The sequence below is a fragment of the Pipistrellus kuhlii genome, unplaced genomic scaffold (genome assembly GCF_014108245.1).
Source record: "Pipistrellus kuhlii isolate mPipKuh1 unplaced genomic scaffold, mPipKuh1.p scaffold_m20_p_1, whole genome shotgun sequence".
Lineage (NCBI taxonomy): Eukaryota > Metazoa > Chordata > Mammalia > Chiroptera > Vespertilionidae > Pipistrellus > Pipistrellus kuhlii.
Genome location: NW_023425404.1, coordinates 168,410,373 through 168,437,640, shown reverse-complemented (window position 1 = coordinate 168,437,640; position 27,268 = coordinate 168,410,373). Strand labels below are relative to the sequence as shown.

The window sequence follows — 27,268 nt, the reverse complement described above, 5'->3', positions numbered from 1 at the left end:
ATCTTACTGCCACCTGCTGGATTTGAGTTAAGAGTTAAGAGGGAAATACTATGCATCTTTTTAATTCAGATATCTTAAATATAATTTATTAGTATTTGCTCTTCATTTTTATTTAAAAAATATATACTTACTCGAAAAGGATTAAAAACTTTCTCCATTTGACTTCAATTGAGGGGGAAAATAATATTCATATTTATATGCATTAGGTGGCATTAAAGTTTCATTTTAAGTTTATGATTATATGGTTTTTCCTTTCATTTCCACAATGGTTTTATATTGAACAGAAATGTATCCAGTTATTTGTTAAAGAGAACTTCATGAGTTGGATCAGTATAGGTAATTATTTCTCTTATATAAGTGTGCACCATCACATGCAACTCACAATTTTCCTTCACAACTTTCCTTCCCTTCATCTCGAGCTGTATATTTTAAGAGCCCTTCTTTGCTCTTTTAGAAGGGGTCTTCCTAATTCCTAATTCCTAATTCCTTCCAAAGTTAGACTATTTTATGTTACCCCACCTGCTGAAATGAATTATAATTACCTTACTCAAATCTGTCTTTAACTTTTCTTCCAGTTCATCATTTCTATGCAGCCTCTATGATCCCTACATAGCCCTAAGAGCAGCAGTGAGCCTTTTCTTGACTCCTTGTTAAACTGTCTCACATCTCACAAATCTATTTTTGTAATCTAATCATTTCAACTTAGTCTAGATTCTCTCACAACTATAGTCAGAATGATGGGTCATCAAAATAAGCAAGGTAAAAAAAAAAAAAAAATCTGTTATTGAACTACTACCGGGTTTCCCCGAAAATAAGACCTAGTGCATGGAAAGATAAGACATCCTCTGAAAATAAGACCTAGCGCAACTTTGGGAGAAAAAATTAATATAAGACACTGTCTTATTTTCAGGGAAACAGGGTACATGCCAGATTTACCACGCTTTTCTCTAAAAATGGTGTTCATGCCCTGGCCAGTGTTCCTTAGTGGTTAGAGCACTGGTCCACACACTGAAGGGTCACAGGTTCAATTCTCAGTTAACGCCATGTACCTGGGCTGCAGATTCAATCCCTGGCCCTGTTTGGGGCCTGTGCAGAAGACAACCAATTAATGTGTCTCTCTCACATCAATGCCCCTCTCTCTCTCTCTCTCCCTCTCTCTCTCTCCCTCTCTCTCTCTCTCTCTCTCTCTCTCTCTCTCTCTCTCTCCTCCCTCCCTCCTTTCCACTATCTCTTAAAAATCAATGGGAAAAATATCCTCAGTTGAGGATCAACAAAAATAAAAAGTAAAAATAAATAAAAATGGTGTTCATTATTAAAACAAAACATCCTGCAGGTCTTCTGCAATATCCTAATTTGTATGTTTTCAGTTGATTTATTCTGGTATTACTATTAAAACATAGGTAAACTTCACAATATGCTTTTATCACTTCTACTGATTTAGAAACTTATAGTTGTAATGATTCTGTAGTCTATTAATGACAGTATTTATTCATTTTCTAACTTAATAATAGAACTGTTAAAACAGTAATAAGTGGATGTTTTTTATGTACTTTTTAGAATTGTTTACATTGCATTTTAAAATATATTTTTATTGATTTCAGAGAGGGAGAGGGAAAAGGAGATAGAAACATCAATGATAAGAGAATCATTGATCAGCTGCCTCCTTCACGCCCCCTACTGGGGATCGAACCTGCAACCCAGGCATGTGCCCTTGACCGAAATCAAACCTGGGACCCTTTAGTCCATAGGCTGACGCTCTATCCATTGAGCCAAACTTGCTAGGGCTAAATTGCATTTTTATATTGAGTGGTTATTTTTTTTAATAAGTGAAAAATTTCAAAGAAAAAGCATATGGTCACATTTTAAGTATTTACACTCAAGGCCCCTAAATAATAGACTTTAAATTTTATTAATATAAATTAAATGAAATTTCATGGTTCCCTTTCATCATTTTAATTCATAGGACTTGTAATATTATCATTTTTGTCCAAAATGGTTCAGAAAAAGAATAAGCCAGAGAAAAATAATTTAAGGATTCAGTATACATTCTGGTTTTGTTAGAGGCAATTTCTGCAATACCTGAAAGTTTTTTAAATGATGTCTAAGCTATAACTCTAACATGAAACTGACAACAAATCTACAAATTTTCTGATCTCTGATTATAAAGGCAGTGACAAATGAAATATTCAGTACATAAACACTTTAAATCTATTTATTAACTATTTCCCTCTATTTGGTATTGTCATCATCACTGTTTGAACTATCATTGTCATCATAAATAGAAGTGTTTCTTATTGAAGATACCATCACATCTATAATGCCTTTTTTGGGATTTTCTTCCAAATCAGTCTGTATTGCTCCAACTTCTGCTAACTTCCATTCAAGTTCTGCAATAATAACCCATCATTAAATTAGATTAAAATCTTAGAAAAATGAAAAGAATTTCTCATCTATATGAAGAGTTGATTCTAATAAAATTAATGTGAAAAGGGTATAGTTTTAGCAAATATGTGTGTGTGTATATATATATATATATATATATATATATATATATCTTAATTAAAAATGAATTGATACACCATAAATTCTTATATTGACACTCACCAAAATAGTCACATGGAAAACCCTTTTTTGTGACAAAGTACAGAAGGCTTGGTCACATTTAAATCCCTGAGAACTAGAGCAAAATACTATTGGAAAGGGTATTTTTAGAACTGTATGACAATGAAAGCACTACAATATCAAAATATGCACTGAATAGAGCATACTTATACTTAAAGGTAGAAATTTTTGTTAAAATTTTTATTTTAAAATTATTAAAAATAAGTTGTTTGAAAGTTCAAATCAAGAAGCTAGGAAAAGAACAATAAAGTAAACCCAAGAAAATCAGAAAGAAAACACTCAACAAAAGTAGGAAAACAAATAAGCAGAGGTGACCAACAAAATAAAAAGCTGGTGGCTTGAAAAGTCTAAAAGACACACCTTACACAAAAATGATGATAAGGGGGCGGGGAGGGGAAATAATAACAAGAATTGACATGGGACAAAGTAAAGATTTTAAAGCTCTGAGACTACTTATGAAAAAACTATTGCCAATACTTTTGAAAACTTTTATGAGAAAATTTCAACAAAATATAAAATACCAAAATATATCCAAGAGAAAAACTGAAAAAAATTGACTTGATAACCACAAACTCCCTCATTCCTTCAAATTCATCATTTTGTCAATTTTATTCCTAAGTACTGAGCAGATGAACAGCATATGAGGAAAATTACAAAATATATTACATTACAATATATAATATATACATATTATATTTATGAGGAAAATTATAAGAGACCAAAATAACTGACAAGAGATATCTCATTCATGGATAGGAATATTCACTGTTATTAGGATATGAAGTCTCCAACAAATAATAAATAATCAACAGGATTTTTTCCCAGAACTTGCCTGATTCTAACATTTATATGAAATTTTGAAAAAGATGCCCTACTAGAGACAACTAGATTGTTATAAAGCTATAGTTATAAAGCTAAGACCATGCTATATTGATTCAGACATAAACAAATAGTAGATATGTCAGAAAAAAAAACCTGAAGTATTTTTGAACCATAAAAAAATATATGAAACATTTAAAATAAGTGGGAAAAATACCTCACACACATTAAGATGGCTACAATAAAAATAAATAAATAAACAAATAAACTAGAAAATAGCAAGTGTTGGTAAGAATGTGGGACATTGGAATTCTTGTACACTGTTGGTGGGAGTATAAAATGGTGCAGCTAATATGAAAAACAGTATGCTGTTGCTCAAAAAATTATAAAAGAATTACTATTTGACTCAACAATTCTACTTCCAAGTATATGCCCCAAAGAATTGAAAACAGAGACTAAAACTGATTATTTGTACATAATGTTCATAGCAGCATCATTCTCAATAACCAAAAGATAAAAGCAACCCAAGTGTCCATCAACAGATAAATGGGTAAGCAAAATATGGTATAAAAATACAATAGAGTATTATGCAGCCTTAAAAAGGAAGGAAATTCTGATAAATGCTACATGAGGTCCAAGCTGGAAAAAAACAGGGTGATAAAACAAAGGGAGTCCTAGAGACTAGGAGAAGAATAGAGGATAATTCAGTAAGGCCAAAAACAGTTTTAAGGGAACTGAAGAGTGGATAAACTAGCTGTTAAAAACAACTATTCACAATGGCTTTAACACAATGGTAAGAGAAAAAAGATTTGTATAATATGAAATTAATACAGTTCCAAGTGATGACTTGATGAAGGATATGGCCTCAGAACTAAGTCAGGAAGTAAAAGTTAGTAAAGAAGTTAGAAATATCAAGTCCTGTGTTATGTACTGTGAAAAAGAAAATAATAGGATATATGGCCCTTATACTTATTAGGGAGACAAAATTCAAAGGGAATTAACCAACAAAATCAGATAGTATATGGATAAGTGAAAAGTAAGTTGTATAGAGAATATATGCAATAGAAATTCAATAGAGAAAAGGAAGACAGATATGAATTGGTCCAAAATCATATCATCGGATAAATGGAAAACTAGGAGACATATGAGGTTCTAGAGGCAAGAATAAAGAAGAGGAGGTAATTTGGGGCACAGGGAAGGAGTATGAAACAAAGTATAAAGGAACAAATGAGTGTGTCTGAGGTAGTGGCTGAAGACCAGCCTGGCTATGCAGAAACTAAAAAGCATTGGGAAATACCATTAGGTAAGTGGGCTGAAATTCGCAGGCAGAAGATTCCGAATTTTTAACTTATTTGAGACAAGGAACCAATAAGGACTTAAGGACTTGGGTGTTATGCTAAGAGTATTATTGTAGAAAATTAGTCTAGAGGAATACAAGCAGAGACTGGAAGAAAAGGAAGGCAATCTTAGGTTTTACGGAAATAAACTTCATGATATTGTTCATTTAGTGAAGTTTCATCTCTTTTTTTTTCAAACAAATTTTAAAAATAATATAATTACCTTCCATCTTGAGATTTATTCCTCCACATTCTATAATTCCAATGAATTTGCCTTCTATCTGACCGTTTTTATAAACAAAAATTGTTGGTAAACAATTATCATGATAGTGTTGAATACAGCTATTCACGATGGCTTTAACAAATTTAGTTTCTGGGAACTTTCTTGCTAGAAGACTGAGATGCTGATTAACCAGCAAACACATTGGTATGCTAAAAAGAGAAACAGTACATATAATATCTTTAAAAAAACAAACTACTCATCTTAGTCTAATAAAATAAGTGAAACATCTCCATAACAACAATATATATTTAGATATTCTTTTAATAAGCCCATATCAGTATTGTCCTTTATTGTTACCTTCAATCCTCCGATTTTTATTACAAACACCTTTATAGCCTGGGAATAAAGCTAGCTACCATGGGAATTTGATGCCTAACTAAGGCTAACCACATCTGACTTCCATCAGTTTAATCAAGCTAGTTCCTACTTTATAAGGCACTAGAGGCCCAGTGCACGGATTATGCACCGGTGGGGTCCCTCAGCCTGGCCTGTGCCCTCTCACAATCTGGGACCCCTCAAGGGATGTTGGACTGCCAGTTTTGGGCCTGATCCGGGCAGGGATGTAGTAGATATATTGCACAAAGCGGCAGGTGGCTGGGGAGGAGCCAAGCCGGAGCCCGAGCCCGAGCCCGAGCCCAAGCCTGGACCAGGTGCCACATCACTGGCCCCACTGTGCCTGCCGCCCAGTAGTGCTGGTGTGGAGGCCGGAAAGGCTCGCGACGCCTAGCTGCACGTGCCAGCTGTGAGCCTGGTGTCTGGCACCCGTTAGTCAGCTGTGCTTCCACTGTGGGAGCACACTGACCACCAGGGGTAAGTTCCTGCATTGAGTGTCTGCCCCCTGGTGGTCAGTGCGCGTCATAGTTACCAGTCGACCTATCATTCGGTTGCTTAGGCTTTTTTATATATATAGATAACAGAGAGAAAAAACTGACTCTTTTAGGGAACCCATGGCAGTTCAGAGTTGAAACAAAGGAATTCCAACTCTTGTCACCATCACAGGTTTATTTTCACTTGAAATTATCCAAATCCAAAATTCTATATCTCCAACGTCCTTGTTTTTCTTGACTCTAACAAACATCACCCACACTTTTCCTTGACATCCCACTCCATGCCACATTCTGTTCTCCTTAACCCAGAACTATTTCTCATTAGAAATTTAAAATTGATTGGAAGTGTAACCAAATCCTGTGATTTTTTTTTCCTGTTTTATCACTTATCTCCCTTTACTTCCATTTATCTCTTTTCTCCCAGTCTATCATTCACTCATAGCTTTATTAAAATGTTTCAAAGCTAGTCCTCTATTTATTCCATACTTCTTGCATTTCCTATGAAACTTTTCTCTGTTATTCTGCTTCCCTCCTTTCCTGTTTTCTCAATCTTTTCTTCTCCACTTTATATAAACACATTCAAGTCAGTAAATTTTTAAAAATTCCCTTATAACTCCCTGTCCCCTTCTAATAACTACTTTCTCTCCTTATGTTCACAGCCCAGATGAAAAAGAAAATAAAATCTGTATTTTTTGTTCACCTCCATTCTTGAAAGGCCCTCTTATTTTGGCTCCTGTGAAATACTTTCTATTGATTTCCTTTTTATTTCTTTGACTACCTTCTCCTATCTATGCCTCAAACATATATGTTCCATGGGATTGTGTTCTGAACCCTCTTATCAGTTCAGACACATTCTCTGGGCAATCTTATCCAATTTGATATAAACAGTTAATGAACTTCATTTCCCTTCCTCTCTTAACTAAAACAAAAATCTCATCTTTTGTCTCTATTTTCTTTTAATAAACTTAAATTGCTAGAAGTGTAGCCTTCCTTTTTGTTTTATACTCATTTCTCCATCATTAATATGAAGTATATTTGAAATAGTGTATGAGAAAACGATTAGTGTGAACTGTATTGATCAGGAAAAGCTCCTTTGAACAGACAAAATTGTTTTTTTTTCTCTTGGACTTCCTTTGTATGTCTTTAAAAAATATATTTTTTTTTAAAAAAAAAGTTCAACGTTTAATTGGCCTCTTTCATGATACCATAGAAGCATCCTATTTCCCTTTAGTATTTTCAACTCCTAAAACCTAACACACCCATAGTCTAAACTCACTGAGTGACTCATGCCAGGGCATGCTGCATGCTCCAGGCAGATGAAGATTCTTCTAGACTTTTGTGTGCTTTTCCTGTTTGTGGGACAAGAAAAATCATTGTAGTTCTTGTGAAAATCAAATGCATACTTCAGGAAACTTGATAAAAGTCACGAAGAAAAAAATGATGGTTAGATGTGGGCCAGACAAATATGAATGATCAGAGAAAAACACAGATTTCCCCAAATAGCTTTGCATGCATTTGAGTTCTTGCTCTCTTTAAACAAATCCTAATAATGGAAATCAATGAAAATGCACTAAGTTCTAATCAACATCTGGGAGAGGAATTTTATATATTATTCTCAATATATGTTTACTAAACTTGTTTCACAAATTTCAACAAAGTGGGTACAGAAAAAAATGTATGTCAACATTATAAAGGCAATATATGACAAGCCCACAGCTAACATCCTACTCAATGGTGAAAAGCTGAAAGCTGTAAGATCAGGAATAAGACAAGGATGCCCACTCTCATCACTTTTAATCAACAAAGTATCAGAAGTCCTAACTAGAGCAACTAGGCAAGAAAAAGAAATAGAAGGCAATCAAAATGGAAAGAAAGAAACAGAAGTGTCACTACTTGTAGATGATATGATATTATATGTAGAAAACCCAAAAGACTCGAAAAACTATTAGAACTAAAAAAGAAATTCAGTAAAGTTTAAGGATACAAAATCAATATATAAAAATATGTTGCATTTCTATACACTAACAAACTATCAGAAAGATAAAGAAAACAATCCCTTATACAATTGCATAAAAAATAACTAGAAATAAGTTTAACCAATGAGGAAAAGACCTGTATATTAAAAACTACATTAATGAAGTTAATTAAAGAAAAAAGCAAATAAATGGAAAGACATTCCATGCTAATGATTTGGAAAAATCAATTTTGTTAAAATGTCCATGCTACCCAAAGCAATATACAGATTCAATGCAATTCCTATCAAAATTCCAATGACATTTTTCAAAGAAATAGAATAATCCTAAAATTTGTATAGAACTACAAAAAAATACCTGAATAGCCAAAGCAATCTTGAGAAAGAACAAAGCAAGAGGTACCACACTCCCTGATTTAAAACTATACCACACAGCTATAGTAATTAAAATAATGTAGTGTTGGCATAAAAACAGACACAATAGGACGGAATAGAGAGCCCAGAATTAAACCCATACATATATGGTCTATTATTTTATGACAAAGAGCCAGCCAAGAATATACAATGGGAAAAGGACAATCTGTTCAATAAAAAGTGCTGGGAAAACTGGACAGCCATATGCAAAAGAATGACATTTGACCACTATCTTATACCTTAGACAAAAATTAACTCATCATGGATTAAACACTTGAACATAGGACCTGAAACCATAAAACTCTTAGAGGAAAACACAGGCAGTAGGATCTTTGACATAGGTCCTGGCAATTATTTTTTTAACCTGAAACCAGAAGCAAAAGCAACAAAAACACAAACTGATAATGGAAATCAATGAAATAGAATAAATAATCCTAAAATTTGTATAGAACCACATATGATTCAGCAATTCCACTTCTGGGTTTTTAACTAGAGAAAATGAAAACACTAGTTTTTTTTTTTTTTTTTTTTAAAGTATCTCTATGTTCATTGCAGTATTATTTACACTAACCAAGATACAGAAACAACCTAAGTGTCCATCAGTTCATGAACAGATAAAGAAACTTTGATATATACAGCCATAAAAAAAAGAATGAAATATTTCCATTTGCAACAACATGGACAAACCTGGAGGGCTTTTTGCTATATGAAAGACAGACAAGTACCTTAAGATCTCTCTTAAATGTGGAATCTAAAAACAAAACAACAAAAAGCAGCTCACAGATACAAAAAACAGATTGGTAGTTGCCAGAATGGAGGATGGAAGTTGGGAGAAATGAGTGGAGGTCACAAGATTAAAAAATAGGTCAAAGCAGAGAATTACACACACACACAAATCTTTATCTTCATCTGACATATACAAACATGCATCCATTTACTAATCTTTATACTGGTCCCTGGGCTGCTCATTGGAGTACCCCTTAGTTTTTTTCATCTAAACTACACCATGATGCATTGTCTTCTGTATTTCTGAAGTCTTGCACCCTGGCCAAAAATCTCTCTTTCTTCTACAACATCTAATGTTGATTAGATTGGTTCTACCTCCTCGTATCATACCCATCCTCTCCTCTCTGTCTCCTCTGCCTCACTCCTTTTCTTATCTGAGCTATGCCAGATTGCCCTAAATGGTCTGTTTCCAGGCTTGGTTCTCCAAATTCATCCTTGACCCTGCTGACAAAGGGAGCTCAGTATAAAAATCTCCTCCTGTAACAACTGCCCTTCCCTCAAGCTTAAAATCCTTCAACAGCTCTCACTGCCATTATGATAAAGCCTGGGCTCCTCAGTATAGCTTTCAAGGTTCTCCATGCTCTGGATTCTGCCTCTCGCTCCAGCATTATTCTCTGCCCGCTATCCTATTACTTAACGCACTCAAAAGCAAGATGATATCTCTTCTTTATGTGCGTTTGTTCAATCTGTACCCTCCACCTAAATTACCCAATTCAGCCTGTCTACTTCCTCCAACTCTGTAAACTTGAGGGATCTTTTCTCATTTGTGGAGGACAGTACCAGGGTAGAACTTAATTGCTCCCTCTTCAGTGCCATCACTCTACCCTAGAATTTAATCAAAGCACACAAAAGACTTTATTACCACATTTGTCTCTTCTCTAGCATACTGAAATTTCTTTAATGGCAGAAATAAATGTCTTATATATACCTTTGCATCTCCAACACCTACAAAATCTTCAGAAATACCCTTAAAATAAGTGATGTTATATATCATTTTATGGAGCAAGAAGCTAACAAGTTAAATGACTACATGTTCATTTATACTTCAGAATTCTTTTGATAATTATAACCTGCTACAAATGTAGACAATGCTTTATTTTAGTGAGTGGCCTACTAAAAGTAACATTAGAAATGCATGTACTGCCTAAATTAAATTTTCCAAACAAAACAATGCCATAAATTGACTTTAAAAGTTTCAGTTTTCCTCAAGTAGATGAACTTAACCCACTAATATCAAATTTAGGTTATTTTTCTCATTATTATCAGCATGAGAGCTGAGTCAGTGGTATAATAAACACTTATGGAGTGAGTGGTGTGAGTGGTGGAAGGCAGGTGGGCACTGGTGGTGGCAGTGAAGAGTATGACATTAAGAGAGTATGGCATAACAGACTGTGGTGCAAGGAGAAAGTAGCTTCTTGAAGACAGTTATGACAGCAAGCGGTAGGGGAACAAACGTGGATTTGGGCCAGAATTAAACTCCATGAAAATTATAAAATATTAAGGAGACCTCTAACATCAGAAAACAAGAGCATAGTTATGGTATGCGAGATTCAAAATATGCAATTAGGTATAAGAATAATATAGAATTTCCTCCTCCCACCCCACCAAAATCAGAACTTGGACACAGATGTAAGATTTAATAAAATCAGAAGCAAAGCTAATTTTAAGCTGAGCCACTAGGATCACAGGCCCAAGGTTAGTTAGATCCCTCTAAGGTACTCTATGTAGGCTGAGTCTTCACTTGGATAAAGAATGGGCCCAGTTCTAGAAATTTAGTGACAAAAATTATTAAAATTGTAAAACTTAGGAACCTAGTTAAAAAACAAACGCTTACCCTCCTATCATTACAAAAGGCAGCAGAAATACAAACTTAATAGTTATACTTCATTTTATTATATTAAACTATAACTATTATAAAGAATATTATGCCCTAGCTGGTTTGGCTCAGTGGATAAAGCATTGGCCTGTGGACTGAAGGGTCCCAGGCTTGATTCCAGTCAAGGGCACATTCCCCGGGTGGCGGGCTCAATCCCCAGGTGGGAGCCTGCAGGAGACAGCTGATGAATGAATCTCTGTCATCACTGATGTTTCTATCTCTTCCTCTCTCTTCCTCTCTGAAATCAATAAAAATATACTTTTAAAAAGAATATTATATTATATGAGTAAATATAACTAGACTTTATAAAGAATTATTTGTAACACAGATAAATCTTTTCCATTTCACAAATTTAATTATAAATTAACTAGGAACTTGGTGCACAAAATTTGTGCACTTGTGGGGGGTGGGGAGGTCCCTCAACCCAGCCTGCACCTTTCTCAGTCCAGGAGCCCTCAGGGGATGTCTGACTGATGGCTTAGGCCCACTCCCTGCCAGGCCTAAGCCGACAGCTGGACAACCTTAGCACTGCCAAGGAAGCAGGAGAGGCTCCCGCCATAGCCAATACGCTCACCAGCCATGTGCCTGGCTTCCGGCTGAGAGACACTTCCCCTGTGGTAGTGCACTGACCACTAAGGGGCAGCTCCTGCATTGTGCATCTGTCCCCTGATGGTCAGTGCATGTCATAGTGACTGGTTGAGTGGCCTTAGCATATAATTAGCATATTACACTTTGATTGGCTGAACAGTCAACCGGATGACCGAGCACTTAGCATATTAGGCTTTTATTATATAGAATTTTCTTATGTTTTATACTGACACATGAATGCATTTTCTTAATGTCAAGAAAACGAATATTTTATATAACTTTATTAGATTGCCCAAAAGAACCTTCTGAGCTCACAAATACTTAAAATATAAAAATGGATCCTTACACTTTAAGTTCATCAAAGCACATGGCAATTTGAAAAACCTGACACTAAAACTATTTCAACCTCTTCTATGAGTTTTTGAAAATTATTGGTCAAAACCAGTAATTTATATAGAAATAACTATTAAAATATTTTTATACCAGTGTATGGTAATTCAGAACCAATATCTATTCTGCTTATCATAATGGGTCTCAGGAGAAACATTAACACTTATGACACACAAATCTTAGTACTGTAAATGTTGTTATTTCATATACTTATTTGTGAAGAACCCACATCAGCAAATCTCCAAATTAGGTTAGCCAGATAAGTGGAATAGGATAAATGGGAAATTATTATTTAAAACTATTAAAAAATTATTTACCAACCATGTTAGTAAAGGTAAAATTATATCTTCTTTTATGGGGCATGATTCCTATCAAAAATTGTCTGAGGAGCTGGTGAGCTGATAAACAGCAGGGCTCTAATTTGCTCTTTATAGAATTTCTCTGAGGACCTGAAGAAAGAAGATGCTTTTTATTCAGAGAATGAAATAAGGACAACAAGGGCTACTGCCACGGCCTCCATTCCTGGATCGGATTAGAGCCCACACAGAGGGCTTGGGGCCTAACATTAGAGGTGCTGTTTCTATGAGAGATTTGTGAAGCTGGGAGTTTGTAGCTCCTCTTTGGCACAGATCTGGGGAAAGTTCACTCTTCCCATTATCATTATTCCAGGCTGGTGAGATGGGGGAATAGGGGGAAGGGCGCGCATATGGATTATACTTAGTACAGCTAGGTACTCTAAAATTAACTGGGGGGAACAGGGACATGCAAGGAAATTGTTCTGTTAAAAGAGACAAGAGATATGGTATATTCAAATGCACTGCCTGAGCCTTGGCTGGATTCAATTAAAAATATATGTATTTATAAAAGACATTTTTAAGTCAGTTGGGAGAATTTGAGTATTTGGGTATTAGACACTGTTAGAAATTATTGTTAATTTTGCTAGGTGAGAAAATGGAATTGTGGTATAGAGAAAAATGCCCTTATGTTTTGAAAATGCATGCTAAAGTACTTAAAAGTGTCATGGTGTGTATAACTTACTTTTAAATGTTTCTGTAAATACACACAAATGATACAAATATGGCAAAATGTTAACTATTGAATCTACCTGGCCAATATTTAGGGAGTTTATTTTATCCTTATATCAATTCTATATGTTTGAAATTTTCCATAAGTTTTATTTAAATTAACTGCTAAAGAATGCTTTTTTTTTCCTAAAAAGTATGACAAGTTCACCTAATTTAATCCCTACAGCCAATGACTCTATACATATATGTATGTGTAAATACATGTATGTCCTTTTGTGAGTAGTCTTTGTTATATGCTTTATAAACCCTTAAAACTAGTGATACATATTTTAAAACATTAGTATATTAATATTTTACAAAAAAGGTAATTACCTTGACCTGTACAGATGAATTATAACCCATACATCTTTGTCTGCATTTGTGACTTCATTCACATATTGATTTCCAGAAATTTCTAGTAACTCCCCAAATTTTTGTTTTTTCTTAAGAGCTTTCCATTCCTGTAACCGCTTTTCTCTAGTTAAAAAAATAAAATTACATAATAAAACTGTATATTCTTAAGGTCATTTCCATCTATAGTAACAATTTAGGGTAATGAATGTAATGCTAGTCAAAACCAGTAATTATTGGTCAAAACCAGTAATTTATATAGAAATAACTATTAAAATAATTTTATACCAGTGTATGGTAATTCAGACACTTTAAAAATTAGAGTAACTATTAATGGTGTTATAATGCAAATCAAACACTTTAAAAATTAGAGTAACTATTAATGGTGTTATAATGCAAATGTATCTGTTTATATGGAAATCTGTGTTGTCATTGGTATTGCAAGTAAGAAGTTAGCTACTTCTAAATTTATTTTTATTTAAGATTAGGTCTTAAACATAGCTATAGAGAGTTTATTTAGATACCGAACCAACAAATTCTCCTATACAGGTTAAATACTTGTATATAATAATCATAACAATGGCTAACATTTATGGAGTGCTTATTATGTTGCCAGGCACTATTTTAAGTGCATTAAGTTAACTTACCTTGCAAAAAACTATTTGAAGTTAATATTATTATTATCCCCATTTATGTACTCTCAACTATCATGCTAAACTGACCTTCAGTCTAAAGCCTTTGTGAATACATACAATTACTTGTTATAAAATTTATTGCAGGTAGAGAAGTGATAAAGAATGATGAGTTTGAACTCTACGGTGAGACTAGGCTGGGTTTAAATACCAGTTCCTAGTTACTAGCAGCATGAATTTGGGCAAGTTATTTGATTTCTCTAAGCTTTTGTAATGAGAATAATACTAATACCTACGGGTACTTGCACGGGGTTGTTGGGAATTGAATGAAATATTATAATACAGGTAAATGCCTTAGGATGGTGCCTAGCACACAGTGAGCATTCCATGTTACCTAGTTATTCATCCAGAGGGAGCCTTAAAGCTTTCTTAATCAATTCTCAAGATTTACATACTCTGATTCAGTTGTTGAATGCTTGGATTCATGAAGCAGATCTAAATGTTTTCTGATGCAAATGTCTTAAAAGTTACCAATTCTATATCCCTAAGTTATCTTGGGAATACTTTCTTCCCTTCTTTCTGTGTATTAATTGTATTTTCTTGTTTTCTGTATTCTCGCCTTATCCTGGACAGACTGCCCTTCCCAGGTCTAGTTAATTCTGAAAGATAGCAACCTCCTGCTGGAAAGCAAATTCCTCAAATGCAAACCAACCAGTCCAGAGCCCAATCCCTCAATCACCTCTTTTATTAAACTGAGCCACTACCCATCTGACCTAATTATCCCTGGGCCAGATACCAGATAACTAGAGGCAGCACCTTAGCCCACAGCCTGCCAAGGGTATTCAAACTAGCCAATCCTAAATGTGCTTACCCTGCTTCGCTTGTCTTTGCCATGGAAACCATAGTGAAGGCTGGTGCCCCTGTTATCCCTCCACTCCTGCCTCTCAACCAACTCCAGTGCTTCCCTGTGTGGCCTTGTACTGTGGGGCATGCCCCCTGTTCTTGAGAACTCTTGAGTAAAAACTCTTCCCAATGGCAATTATCTCCTCATCTGTTGGCTTCACTCTACATGAATAGATACAAAATCCTGGGTATATTTTAAAACACTCCGTCCTTATTTTACTAATTAGAAACATGTTAGGTGAAACCACACTACATAACAAGTAATCCAAGCGAAATGAAGCCTAGAGGAGAATGCCAAGAATACCGACACCCCTGAAGGGAGGGCCCCTCTCACAAATTTTCAAACCGAAGTCCTTCCACTTTCCCGCTACTGACCCAGATATTCTAAATTTAGTTACTCCAAAGATCTTTTGGGACCCGATTTTTTGTTGGCACTGGGTATTTAATATCAAATTCCTCAGTTTGATCTCACTGGCTTAGTATCTTTTAAAAATTTCAAAAAGTTTGTGTTTCCTACTTAACTATATCTCTTCCTTCTCCCCTATTCCACCTCTCTTCCTCATTGTTCTTTGTTATTTCAATGGAATCAGGCAGGGAGAGACAGAAAGACCTGGGTTAGCTTTGCCATCAGGAAGTGACTTAGTGCTCAGTAACCTGCATTTTACACCCAACAACACATCAGATGGGACTCAGTTGAAGAAAGTCCTAGGTATTTTAAGCAGCAAGAAGCTTACCTGTGAAATTAAGTGATTCACAAACTCAGTGGAAAGGAGGCGGCTCTAAACTGGGCCATCAAAATGACTCCCTGAGCAGCATTGCAAAATTGGTCTGCCAATGGAACAGGTTTCTCTGCTGCAATCCAGAAACTTGAGAAATTTGGAACTACTGTTCCGATTGTGCCCTAGAATCTAATTCCTCTGGGGATCAGAAAACTGCTGTAACAACTGTTCTTTCTAGGAACCTAACTCCTTAGCAGTTACTGAGAGAAAATGACAAAAGACACATCTGAAAAGGGACTGTTATCCTTACTACAGGAAAACTCAAAAATGCAACAATAAGAAAACAATCTGAAAATGAAAACGGGCCAGAGGCCTAATAGACACTTCACCAAAGAAGATAAAGAGATGACAAATAAGCCTATGAAAGGGTGCTCCACATCTATGTCTTAGGAAAAGGCAAATAAATCAAGAAACCACTACACCCCTAAGAGAATGGCCAAAATCTGGAACACTGACACCGCCGAAAGCCAGAGAGGATGTGAAGCAGCGGGAACTCTCATTCACTGGTGGTAGGAATGCAAAATGGTACAGCTTTCGGAAGACAGCTTGAATGGGCCGCACATTCCCATTTCTTTGTGATTCTTTTGTTGAAACTGAACATTTGATTCATATGTTATAACTCTGGAAATCAGATTCTCCTCCTTTCCCATGGTTTGTTTTATTATTATTGTAAAGTGTCTCTCTCCAGGGATCAGCCTGAGATGAAACCACAACGTCTTCTGTGAGCCTTCATCTTTTCCAAGGCATTTAAATTCCCCCTTACATATAGGTTGTTTTTTAATGTCCATAAAAAATGGATTTGGCTCCCTTAAATGCTCTGGAATCCTCCTGAGCCAATGGGGTTGACACAATGATACCCATACTCTGTGCCTGTACCTCTGCATTCAGAAGCAGCACTCCACAATCAGAACACAAGGTCCTTATTGCCCACCCTGCTCCAGCAAGCTTTACCAGAAATAAAGGTTGCTGTCCAAACAGCAGCCTGCCCTGGAACTAGAGGGTGAGAGATGGATAGCTATTACCAACTAAGGACTGAAATCGGCCACTACCAATTGCAATTTACCAGCCAAGTTTTATGGAAGCTGCAAGTGTCCAAATAGACTCCAGAGTTCCAAAGCTGTCACTTCAGACATTTTCAGCCAATGCAACTGTTGTCTATTGTCTAGGTAAAGAGATTGATTTCTGGAGTTTTCTATTTTGCCATCTTTCTTGACATTAATTTGGTCAGTTTTTTGAAAGTTCCTCAAATTTTGGTTTCTGATGTATTCTTATTAGATTGAATGATTATTAAAAAGGACACCGCAGAGGTGCTCTGTCATCTTCAGCATATCAAGTTACTTAATGTCAACATGTATTATTGGTGATTTTAACCTTGATCATTTCCATAAGATGGAGTCTGCCAAAACTCTACATTGTAAACTTACTATTTCCTTATAGTTATAGTATTTGGAGGGAGAGATACTTTGAGATTATGGAAATACCTTGCTTCTACTTAAAATTTCATCCACTCATTTTAGCATCTATCAGCAGATCTTGCTCACCGAGAATTATTGCTATGGTGATCTGATGGTGATTTTTCTATTTTCCTCATTCCATATACACTTATTATTTGGAATTTTTTAGTGAGGGAGAAGTGTTATTTCTTTTGAATTTGTTCATGCATTCAAGTAATTATATTATTATGAACTGATGGGTATTTATTTCATTATTTTATAATCTAATATATCTTTTTGTTGCAACTATCATCATTGAGAGATCTTTTTTTTTTTAATATATTTTTTTTATTGATTTTTGTACAGAGAGGAAGGGAGAGAGATAGAGAGTTAGAAACATTGATGAGAGAGAGTCATCGATTAGCTGCCTCTTGCACACCCTCTACTGGGGATATGCCCGCAACCAAGGTACATGCCCTTGACCGGAATCGAACCCGGGGCCCTTTAGTCCCCAAGCCGGCGCTCTATCCATTGAGCCAAACCGGTCCCGGCGAGAGATCTTTTAGTTTGGCTTCTATGCCTTAAACTTTTTCTTTAGCACTTCTTTACTTGCTGGCACAATAAGACACTCAAGACTTATATTGTACTTTCACAACTCACATCGTGGAATAAAGCAGTTTTCCAAGGAACACTAGTTCAATTTTTATGAGTGCCAGGTATGTTCATGGTGACTTGACATTGCTGCTTTTAACACAATTTACTGTGTGTGGTTTCTTTTTTTGTTGTTGTTATTTTTTTAATGTTAAAACAACCTTGCATTCCTAGGACTACTTGTCCAAAGTTCATTATTCTATTTTAAAAATTGCTAGATTAATTTGCAAATATTTTAAATTTTTGTGTCTGCATTCATAAGTGATATCTTCCTCTGGCATAACATTTTAATAATCTGTCTGTTTTTAGTATCAAGAAAAGTTGGGTAATATATGTACCTACTCTAATTTCCGAGAGAATTCATGACTGGCAATTAGTTATTAAATTATAGAAATCATTGGCAGACATCATGATAGAAGGAATATCACAGCCCTCTATTTATTGGCTGCTTATTGATATTTTCCACTTTACTCATATATCATTTGATGAAGTCCTATGGTACATTATTGAATAGTTTTTAATTTAAGCAAAGGCAAATGAATTTCAGGAAAAATTCCAATTTATATAAGTTAGTTAGTTTTAAAATCTTAAAAATTAGTTTTGTTATTTTTTAATCTATTTTGCAGACAAAATAGGGCTTTATCTTAGTTTCATTTTTACAATTCTTCATTCCAAAACTCATAAATTACCCCAATGAATCATCACTGTACCTATATGTTTCAATAGCTTTCATATCTTCATCATCAAATTCATCTTCAGCCTCTTTCAACTGTGCAAGAGTCATCTTTTCATATGGTTTAACTAAAACAATATAAATTGAAGGCAGTTGAGTTGTTTAAATATTAATTTTATTTTATAGTCACATATCTAGAAAAAAGATATCTTAGATAAATCAAGGTCAAAACTGTTTTAATGTTGCAGTGTTTGCAATATATAAAGCTATTTTGTGATTGATTGCTTTAGTTTTGTTTAAATATTATTACTCCCTCAGAGTCACAGAACTACCAGACTACATTTAAAAGTAGATGTAAAAATAAATTAGACCTCAGAAATTTAGATTTTCTCATGTATCAGGAAATCTTGACAAGTAATATATACTATATAGAATGACCAAAATATAAGATAATCACAAGGTAAAAAAATATGGTGGAGAGAGAAAAAAAAAAAGCTCACTAGGTTAGATATTAGGACATTTCAGCTCTGTTATTAACTAGCATGTGAATTTTTAACACGTGAATTAGGAATTTTAGGTATCAACAAAAGTATAATGGCACATATTAAATGATTTCTAATATCTTCTCCCCCTTGAAGTTCATGAAATACACTATCTCTAACATAACTGTATTACCCCCTTCATCCAGCCCACCAAATGCACAACTATAATATACCCATTGCTTCTTTCTGTAAACGTAAAACCATTTCTTCAATTTCATCTTTTGGCTCTTCTTTTGGAGGAAGAATGCCAAAATCTCTCAAAATTTCATTCCATTCTGTATCTTCATTTGGATCCTAGGTAAAAATAGAAAATCTATTAACACAGTTGTGTATTTTATTGTGTGTAAAATTGACATGTAGCATTTCCAACTGTGCAATGAACTCTACAGGTAAACATATAACTAGTTTCAAAGAATAAAACAAAGCGGTCTACTTTTTCCCATTTCCCAGAACTAATGGAACTACATACGTTGATAAACAGGATACATTCTCTACCCTCAAAATTACACTGAGGCATTTAATAAAAACAAACAAACAACAATTTAGAACACACCTGAAATATTAATGAAGTAAACTCAAAAAGTGAAGGAATATTCTCTGGTGAATATAGCACCGTGAACAATTCACACCATGAACAAATACTGTTTTGTTTCTATTTCTACATTCACATTCAAGACCTCCAGGTGAACTGGCTTCTCTTTTCAGCTATGCAGTTTCTTAGGACCCATATTCCCGGTTAAATCTTAGAAGAGGCCAGGAATCTTATTATAGTTCCATTTCTGTCTAATCACAATTTCTTCCTATGAAAGTTAGCCTTTTTTTCTTCATGATTTAGGATTTGATTTTCCTGCTTTTCCAGAAGTTGTCAATCATATATGAACTATTGTTTCTCTAGTTTGCCATCCATTTTTTCCTGATATTTCCAAAAGAAGGGAGTTAATACTGTGGCACACAAAGAAGATCACCTGAATGAGTTCCACCTTCTGCTATTCACATCCCTGAATAATCTCCTCTCCTTGATGATGGGTGGGAACAGTGCCACGCTGTTAACCAATGGAATATGGCAAAAGTGAAGGAATGCCATTTCTGTGAATTCCAGAGATTGGTAACTTCTATCTTGCCAGCACTCTCTATCATTTGCTGGCTTTGATGAAGCAATTTGCCATTGCTGAACACTACTGCAGATTTTATAAACATTGTCCCACAAGCCCACCCCTCCTTCCTCCCAACAGGGTCAGAAAGCGGACACTGAAGCTGCCAGAGCTGCTCCATGAACAGGGGTGTGGGCTGGACTGATTGGAAATATTTAAGAGAAACTGGCTGGCTAAGGTTTACATTACCTTAATAGTGCCTGCCAGGAGGGAGCATATGGTGCTCTGAGGAATAGGAGCAATAAGAAATCAGAGCATAAGGGATTGCCATGGCAATGTGGTTTTGGCTAGGCATGTTGGAGCAGAAGTCAGATTAATGAAGTTTGTGGTATTCATTTTTTTTTTTTTTTTAAGAGAGCATTTAACATGAAAAGGGTGTAGAACTGAGGACTCCATAGTTTGACTTTGGAAATTTGTTTTTGGCTCCACTGATCCCACCTGGTAAAAAGGGCTCTTTCTAGCATTGAATTGATGGGAGAAATGAAACTCATGCTTTGCATCAGTACAATCTGAGAGTATTTCCAAAGTATAGGAACAGGCTGGCTCCACGCTACTACAGAAAGCTTGTACTAAAGAGACAGTGGCACCTACTACTTATAATGGTTCCTGTGGACCTGTGTCCTTGTATAGGATTTTAGTTCCTCAACAAAGAATTACAGCAGGGTACTCTGAAGACCATCAACTAGATCTGAGAGGACTGTAGCACCCTCTGAACATGCAGTCCTAGGGAGATGGGCTCCTCCATGCTGAAACAGGCCAGTGTTTGATTGGGATGTAAACTGCACACTCGAAACAGCTGCAGTGAGAGGAAATCTATTGCCAAGCTCCCAGATATTGTTCTCATTAAAAAAAAAATCCTCTTGAACCATATCTTTCCATTTCTTATAGGGAATTCAGCTCCATTATAATCTTCTGTGACCACCATCATATATGCAGTCCATTGTTGACCCAAAAGGTCATTTTGCAGCACATGTCTATATTCATCCTTTTGTTACTAGCTTATTTCACTTCACATAATTTTTTCAAAGATCATCCATGTTGAAGCATGTTATCAAAATTTCCTTCTGTTCTAGGGCTGAATAATATTCCATTGTGTGTTCACACCACAGCTTGTTTTTCTAGTCATCCAATGATGGACATTTGGGCTGTTTCCACCTGGCTAATGTGAATAATGTTGCTATGAGCATATGCATAAAATATCCTTTTGAGTTTCTGCTTTCAGTTCTTTTGAGAATATACCTAGGAGTGGGATTGCTGGTTCATATAATAATACTATGTATGATTTTTAAAGGAATGACTGTTTCCCATAGCAGTTACACCGTTTTACAATCATACCAGCAATGCACAAGGGTTCCAATTCCTCCATATTCTCATCAATACTTGTCATTTTCTGTTTTCAATAATAGTTTTTTGAATGAGTGTGGTCTCTCACTGTGGTTTTTATTTACATTCTTATAATGATTAATGATACTGAGCATTTTTTATGCATATATTAGCCATTGTATATCTTCTTTGGAGAGGAGTCTATTCAAATTCTTTGTCCATTTTATCAATATATTTAAAATTTTAAATTAAGACTTAATATTTTTAGGGTAGTTTTAGGTTCACAGCAACATTGAGGGAAAGATACAGAGATTTCCCCTATACTTCCTGCCCCACAAATGCATAGCCTCCCCATTATCAATATCCACCACCAGAGTTTAAGCAAATTCTTCATTTAAAGCCAAAATAAAACAGCAACAATTTTTATTAGGACCATTATTATTATTATTATTAGCAGTTTTAGGTTCATAGAAAAATTGAGGGGAAGGTACAAGATTTCTAATATGCATCCTGTTCTCACACATGCATAGCCTCCCCCATTAGCAACATCCTCTACCAGAATGACATATTCGTTACACCTCATGAGACTTCATTGACATATCCTAATCACTCAAAGTCCATACTGTACACTATGCTGCACTCTTGATGTACACTCTATGTGTCTAGATAAAAATGCATGATGGCACGTGCCAATCACTATGCCATAATAGTGTGATTTAGAACACTAAAACATGCATCACCTATTCATCCCTCCACCACCCGAGCACTGGCAACTACTGAACTCTTTAACTGCCTCCATAATTTTTCCATTTACAGAATGGCTTCTTTCACTTGGTAATGTGTATTTAACTTTCCTCCATGTCTTTTTCATGGCTTGATCACTTCTTTTTAGTGCTGAACAATATTCCATTATCTGGACGTACCACAGTATGTTTATCCATTCCCTTACTGACAGACATATTAGTTGCTTCCAAGTTTTGACAATGATGATGTAAAGCTGCTATAAACACCCGTGTGCAGGTTTTTGTGTGGACAGTAAGTTTTCAACTCCTTTGAGTAAACACCAAGGAATGTGATTGTTAGATCAAATGGTAAGAATGTGTTAAGTCTTGTAAAAAACGCCCAAACTGTCTTCCAAAGGCTGAGCCATTTTGCATTTCTACCAGCAATGAAAGGGAACGAGTTCCTGATGCTTCCATATTCTCCTTAGCACATGGTAATGTCAATGTTCCAGGTTTTGGCCATTTTAATAGGTGTAGTGGTCTCTTGTTAGAATTTGCATTTTCCTGATGACATAGATGTGAAGCATCTTTTTATATGCTTATTTTTAATTGGTTTATCTTTTTGATGTTGAATATTAGTTCTTTATGTATTCTGGATATTAATTTTTTTTAATCAAATATATATTTTGAAAACATTTTATCCCACTCTGTGGTTTGCATTTTCATTCTATCAATAGTATTTTTTGTGCATAAAAGTTTAAATTTTGATGGAATCTAATTTAACTTTTTTATTTTATTGCCTGTGTTTTTGCTGTCTTATTCAAGAAACCATTGCCAATCTAATTATAGCAATTTCCCCCTATATTTTCTTCTAAGTGTCTTACAGTTTTAGTTCTCACTTCTAGGTCTTTGGCCCTTTTTCAGTTAATATTTGCTTATAATGTTGAGTTAGGAGTCCAACTTCATCCTTCTGCATATGAATATTGGTTTCCCAACACCATTTGTCCAAGAGACTATCCTTTCACTTAAATGATCCTTGCACCGTTATTGAAAATCGTTTGGCTCTATTTGTGAGGGCTTCTTTCTGTGCATTGTTTTACCCATTGGTCTTTCTGCCATTACCACACTGTATTTTTTTTAACCACACTGTTTTGATTACTGTAACTTTGTAGTATATTTGACATTAGAAAGTGTGTGCCTTTGTTCATTTTTTCAAGACTGTTTTGGCTATTTTGGGTCTCTTAAGATTTCATCTGAATTTCAGGATGGGTTTTTCTAGTTTTACAAAAACTATTATTGGGATTTTGATAGAGATTACACTGGATTTGTAGATTGCTTTGGGAAGTTCTGACATCTTAACAATATTATGTTTTCCAATTTACAAAGGTGTGATGTTTTTCTAGTTATTAGTGTCTTCTTCCTTTTTTAGCAATGTTTGGTAGTGGTCAGCGTACAATTCTTTTGTCTCATTGATTACATTTATTCCTAAGTACTTTATTTTTTTTTTTTTGATGGGATCATACATGGAATTACTTTCTTAATTTCCTTTTGGGTTACTTACTACAGTGTCTAGAAATGTCTTCATACATTGGATAAAATGTACTTGCTAGAAACCTTTATTTAACACCTAAGAGCTATCCAATTAAATGTATCTGTAGTTTGTGTTTAAAATATCCTAGTAAATTACATGGTCTACCTGAATGCCAAAATTAAATATGTAAAACAGGAGAAATCGCAGTAGTTTTAATTTGGAGAGGCAGGTGGGAAGAAGCTGTTTCTCCAAGTCAGAAAGTGAGAATTTGACTTTAAGAAAGACCCAAGAGCACAGGCTTCTGGTCCATCAGGGGGCTTTAGGCAGAGAGGAGCAGCCTGAAGGATGAATGAAAGCCTAACAGAGCTTTGGAGACCAGGCAGGAGAAACTTCAGGGGAACCTGGTCTTTTATCAAGACAGATGCAACCAGTATTTCCGTTCTGCTTGCTTGTTAATGCAGTGGGGCGGAATATTTAAACTGAATTACACTTGGGCTAAAGTTGCTGGTCTCTTTCTTAAGTCAGAAATCGTGCGGCAGTGAGATTTCCAAGACTCCTATGTGAAACACAATCTCAACCAACCAACCCCAGCGACAAATCTTGGGGAGTAGGGGAGGAGGAATGATGCTTTCCTAGAGTTAATGTGATTGTCTCTCAAATCTTGAGACTCACGCAGAATTCAGCTCTCCCCCAAAACAAACGTAGGCCCCGGCCCCGGAGGCCGCCCTCCCCTGGGGGGCTCAGCCTCAGGCCCAGGGGGGAGCTCCGCCAGCATCCCCTGGGACCCCGACCTGCATGACGTTCAGCCTCGACCTTCAGGCGACAGCGTCACTGGACCTTCAGGTGACGGCGTCTCCGGGCTCAGACGCCTCCTCGGGGGTTTGGGGGCGAAGAGAGTCCACAGCGCAGCCGGGACAGCGGTTCCCACCGCCGCCCCAGCGGGAGGGACCGGGCGCTTGGACTCGTTGCTCACGTGCCGCTGGCGCGGCTGCGTTGCCGGGCAACGCGGAGGCGTGGCCTGGGGTGGTGTGAGCGCTGATGCACCAGGTGCTGGGGGTTATTTACCCCAGGCTGTGCCTTCCCTGTTCAGCACGTGGTCCTGAGGGCTGCATCCCTCCCACCGTCTACACACCGTTCCCAGATCTAGGCATTGTTTCTTTCTTTTTTTTAAAAAATATATATTTTATTGATTTTTTTATAGAGAGGAAGAGAGAGGGAGAGGAAGAGAGAGGGGTAGAGAGTTAGAAACATCGATGAGAGAGAATCATCGATCAGCTACCTCTTGCACACCTCCTACTGGGGATGTGCCCCCAACCAAGGTACATGCCCTTGACCGGAATCGAACCTGGGACCCTTCAGTCCGCAGGCCCACGCTCTAACCGCTGAGCCAAACGGTTTCCGCTAGGCATTGTTTCTGAGCCCTCCAACACCCTTCAATCCCTGAGCCATGTCTTCATGGAGCAGTAATAACATCCTGGAGAAGGGACCATTCAGAGGAGACCTTCTTAGCGAAGAGCCCAGCCTCTGTAGTTGGATGGGTTTTAGGGGCTACCCAGCCCCAAGCCCCAACTGTACTTCCTGTGGTATGTGTACAATTTGGGGGAGAGGGTGCGTGCTGAGTTAAGGACCAGAGCTTTCATCAGATTCCCAAATGGCTCTTAAACCCCCCCCCCCCCCCCCCATCTTAAAAACGCACAGGATTAGGAGACAGGTTTGGCTTTAGGTAAGAAACCTAGATAGTTTGGGCTCCTTGGTGTTTAGGTTAAGAAAATGTTTACTAGGGCCGAAACCAGTTTGGCTCAGTAGATAGAGAGCATTGGCCTGCTGACTGAAGGGTCCCAGGTTCGATTCCGGTCATGTACCTTGGTTGCGAGCACATCCCCACCGGGGGGTGTGCAAGAGGCAGCTGATCGATGTTTCTCTTTCTTTCTTTCTTTTTTTAAAATATATTTTTATTGATTTTTTTACAGAGAAGAAAGGAGAGAGATAGAGAGCCAGAAACGTCGATGAGAGAAACATCGACCAGCTGCCTCTTGCACACCCCCCACCGGGGATGTGCCCGCAACCAAGGTACATGCCCTTGACCGGAATCGAACCCGGGACCCTTCAGTCCGCAGACCGATGCTCTACCACTGAGCCAAACCGGTTTCGGCCGATGTTTCTCTTTCATCAATGTTTCAACTCTCTATCCCTCTCTCTTCCTATCTGTAAAAAAATCAATAAAATATATATTTTTTTAAGAAGAAAATGTTTACTAGGAGCTGCCAGGATCATGGGATAAACATTTGAGGTTATCACAGCGTAACAACCATTTGCATGTTACATCTTTATTATATAGGATGGTCACAGAGAGAGTCTGATAAGATTTGGAGAAAAGAAAAAAAAAAAGATGTTTTTAAGGACACACTGGGGTAGTTTAACATCTGCAGTGCTCAGTTGTTACTTAATAAAAGCGCCATACTCCCTGCAGCCTATGTGTTTTGTGGTGTTTGTATATAAGATATAAATGTGTTAAATATAAAATATTTTAAAGCATCCCACAATTTTTGTAACTATGTTTTGGCATTTCTTCTTACCTTCATATCATGTGAGCCCTAAAACATGTAAATGGCCCAAGTCTCTGGATTTCTGAGAGTCCCTGGAAACTAATGGGACTTCCCCCCCCCCCCCTTTTTTTTTCCTAAAATATATTTTTTATTGATTTCAGAGAGGAAGGGAGAGGGAGAGATAGAAACATCATGTTGAGAGAGAATCATTGATCGGCTGCCTCCTGCATGTTCACTGCTGGGGATCAAATAGGCAACCTAGCATGTGGCTTGACCGGAATGGAACCCAGGACCCTTCAGTCCCCAGGCTGGCGCTCTATCCACTGAGCCAAACCAGCTAGGGCCCACTCCGTTTTCTTATTTTAACAATCCGAAATCCATGCTTGTTGGTTACTATGCATAGCACTACCTATGCACCTGTTGCTTTACAGCAGGAGGCCCTCTCCACTTTCAAGTCCCCAGCTCGTCAAAGCAAATCAATTTTCAAAGATGAATGTACCTTTGGTCCTATTCTGCTCCGTTCTTTACCTGTGTTCTTCACACAGATTGAGAAGTGAAATTCAGGGACTTTACTAGTTTAAGGTATAATTTAAACTAAAGTCAGTGGTCAACATTAACCAAGATACTCTGCTCTGATGAATATAATTCCTAATCCTGCCTAGTCAGAGCCACCCTTCCATCATCAGCCAGCGACCCGCTTGTTGGAGTTGGTGGTTATGCAAGAGTCAGGTTTCAAAAAGGAAAAACTCAAGGGAACTTGAAGGGAGATAATCTCAACATCTATCTGAGGTTAATTCTGTGTCCACCAAGCACTATTTGATGTAAAAAGTTCTAACAGTATATTCATGATCCTCTACTAGGAAGACTGTTTTTTTTCTGATAATGGACAAGACTGGTTGCCTTTTAGATGTTGCAAGATAAATAACTTATATTAAGATAAAGTGAATACTACTAGTTGGTAGAAAAAGCTAGTCCCTCGATATGTTTGTAGCAATAAGATGTCAATTTTACATAATATAAGTCAGAACTTGCTTATTGGACTGTTGGACGGAT

At 36.5% G+C, this 27,268-nt stretch overlaps 1 protein-coding gene across 1 annotated transcript; it reads right to left on the bottom strand.

The window, feature by feature from the left end:
• Positions 1-2,194: 2,194 nt before the first annotated feature.
• On the bottom strand, positions 2,195-24,676 carry PDCL2 (phosducin like 2). The gene is made up of 6 exons (XM_036415879.2): positions 24,461-24,676; positions 19,116-19,236; positions 18,438-18,528; positions 13,312-13,455; positions 5,002-5,210; positions 2,195-2,387 (listed from the first exon to the last, which is right to left on the bottom strand). The coding sequence occupies exons 1-6, from the start codon at positions 24,464-24,466 to the stop codon at positions 2,230-2,232; spliced, it is 729 nt and encodes a 242-aa protein (XP_036271772.1). The 5' UTR covers positions 24,467-24,676; the 3' UTR covers positions 2,195-2,229.
• Between the last annotated feature and the right edge of the window lie 2,592 nt (positions 24,677-27,268).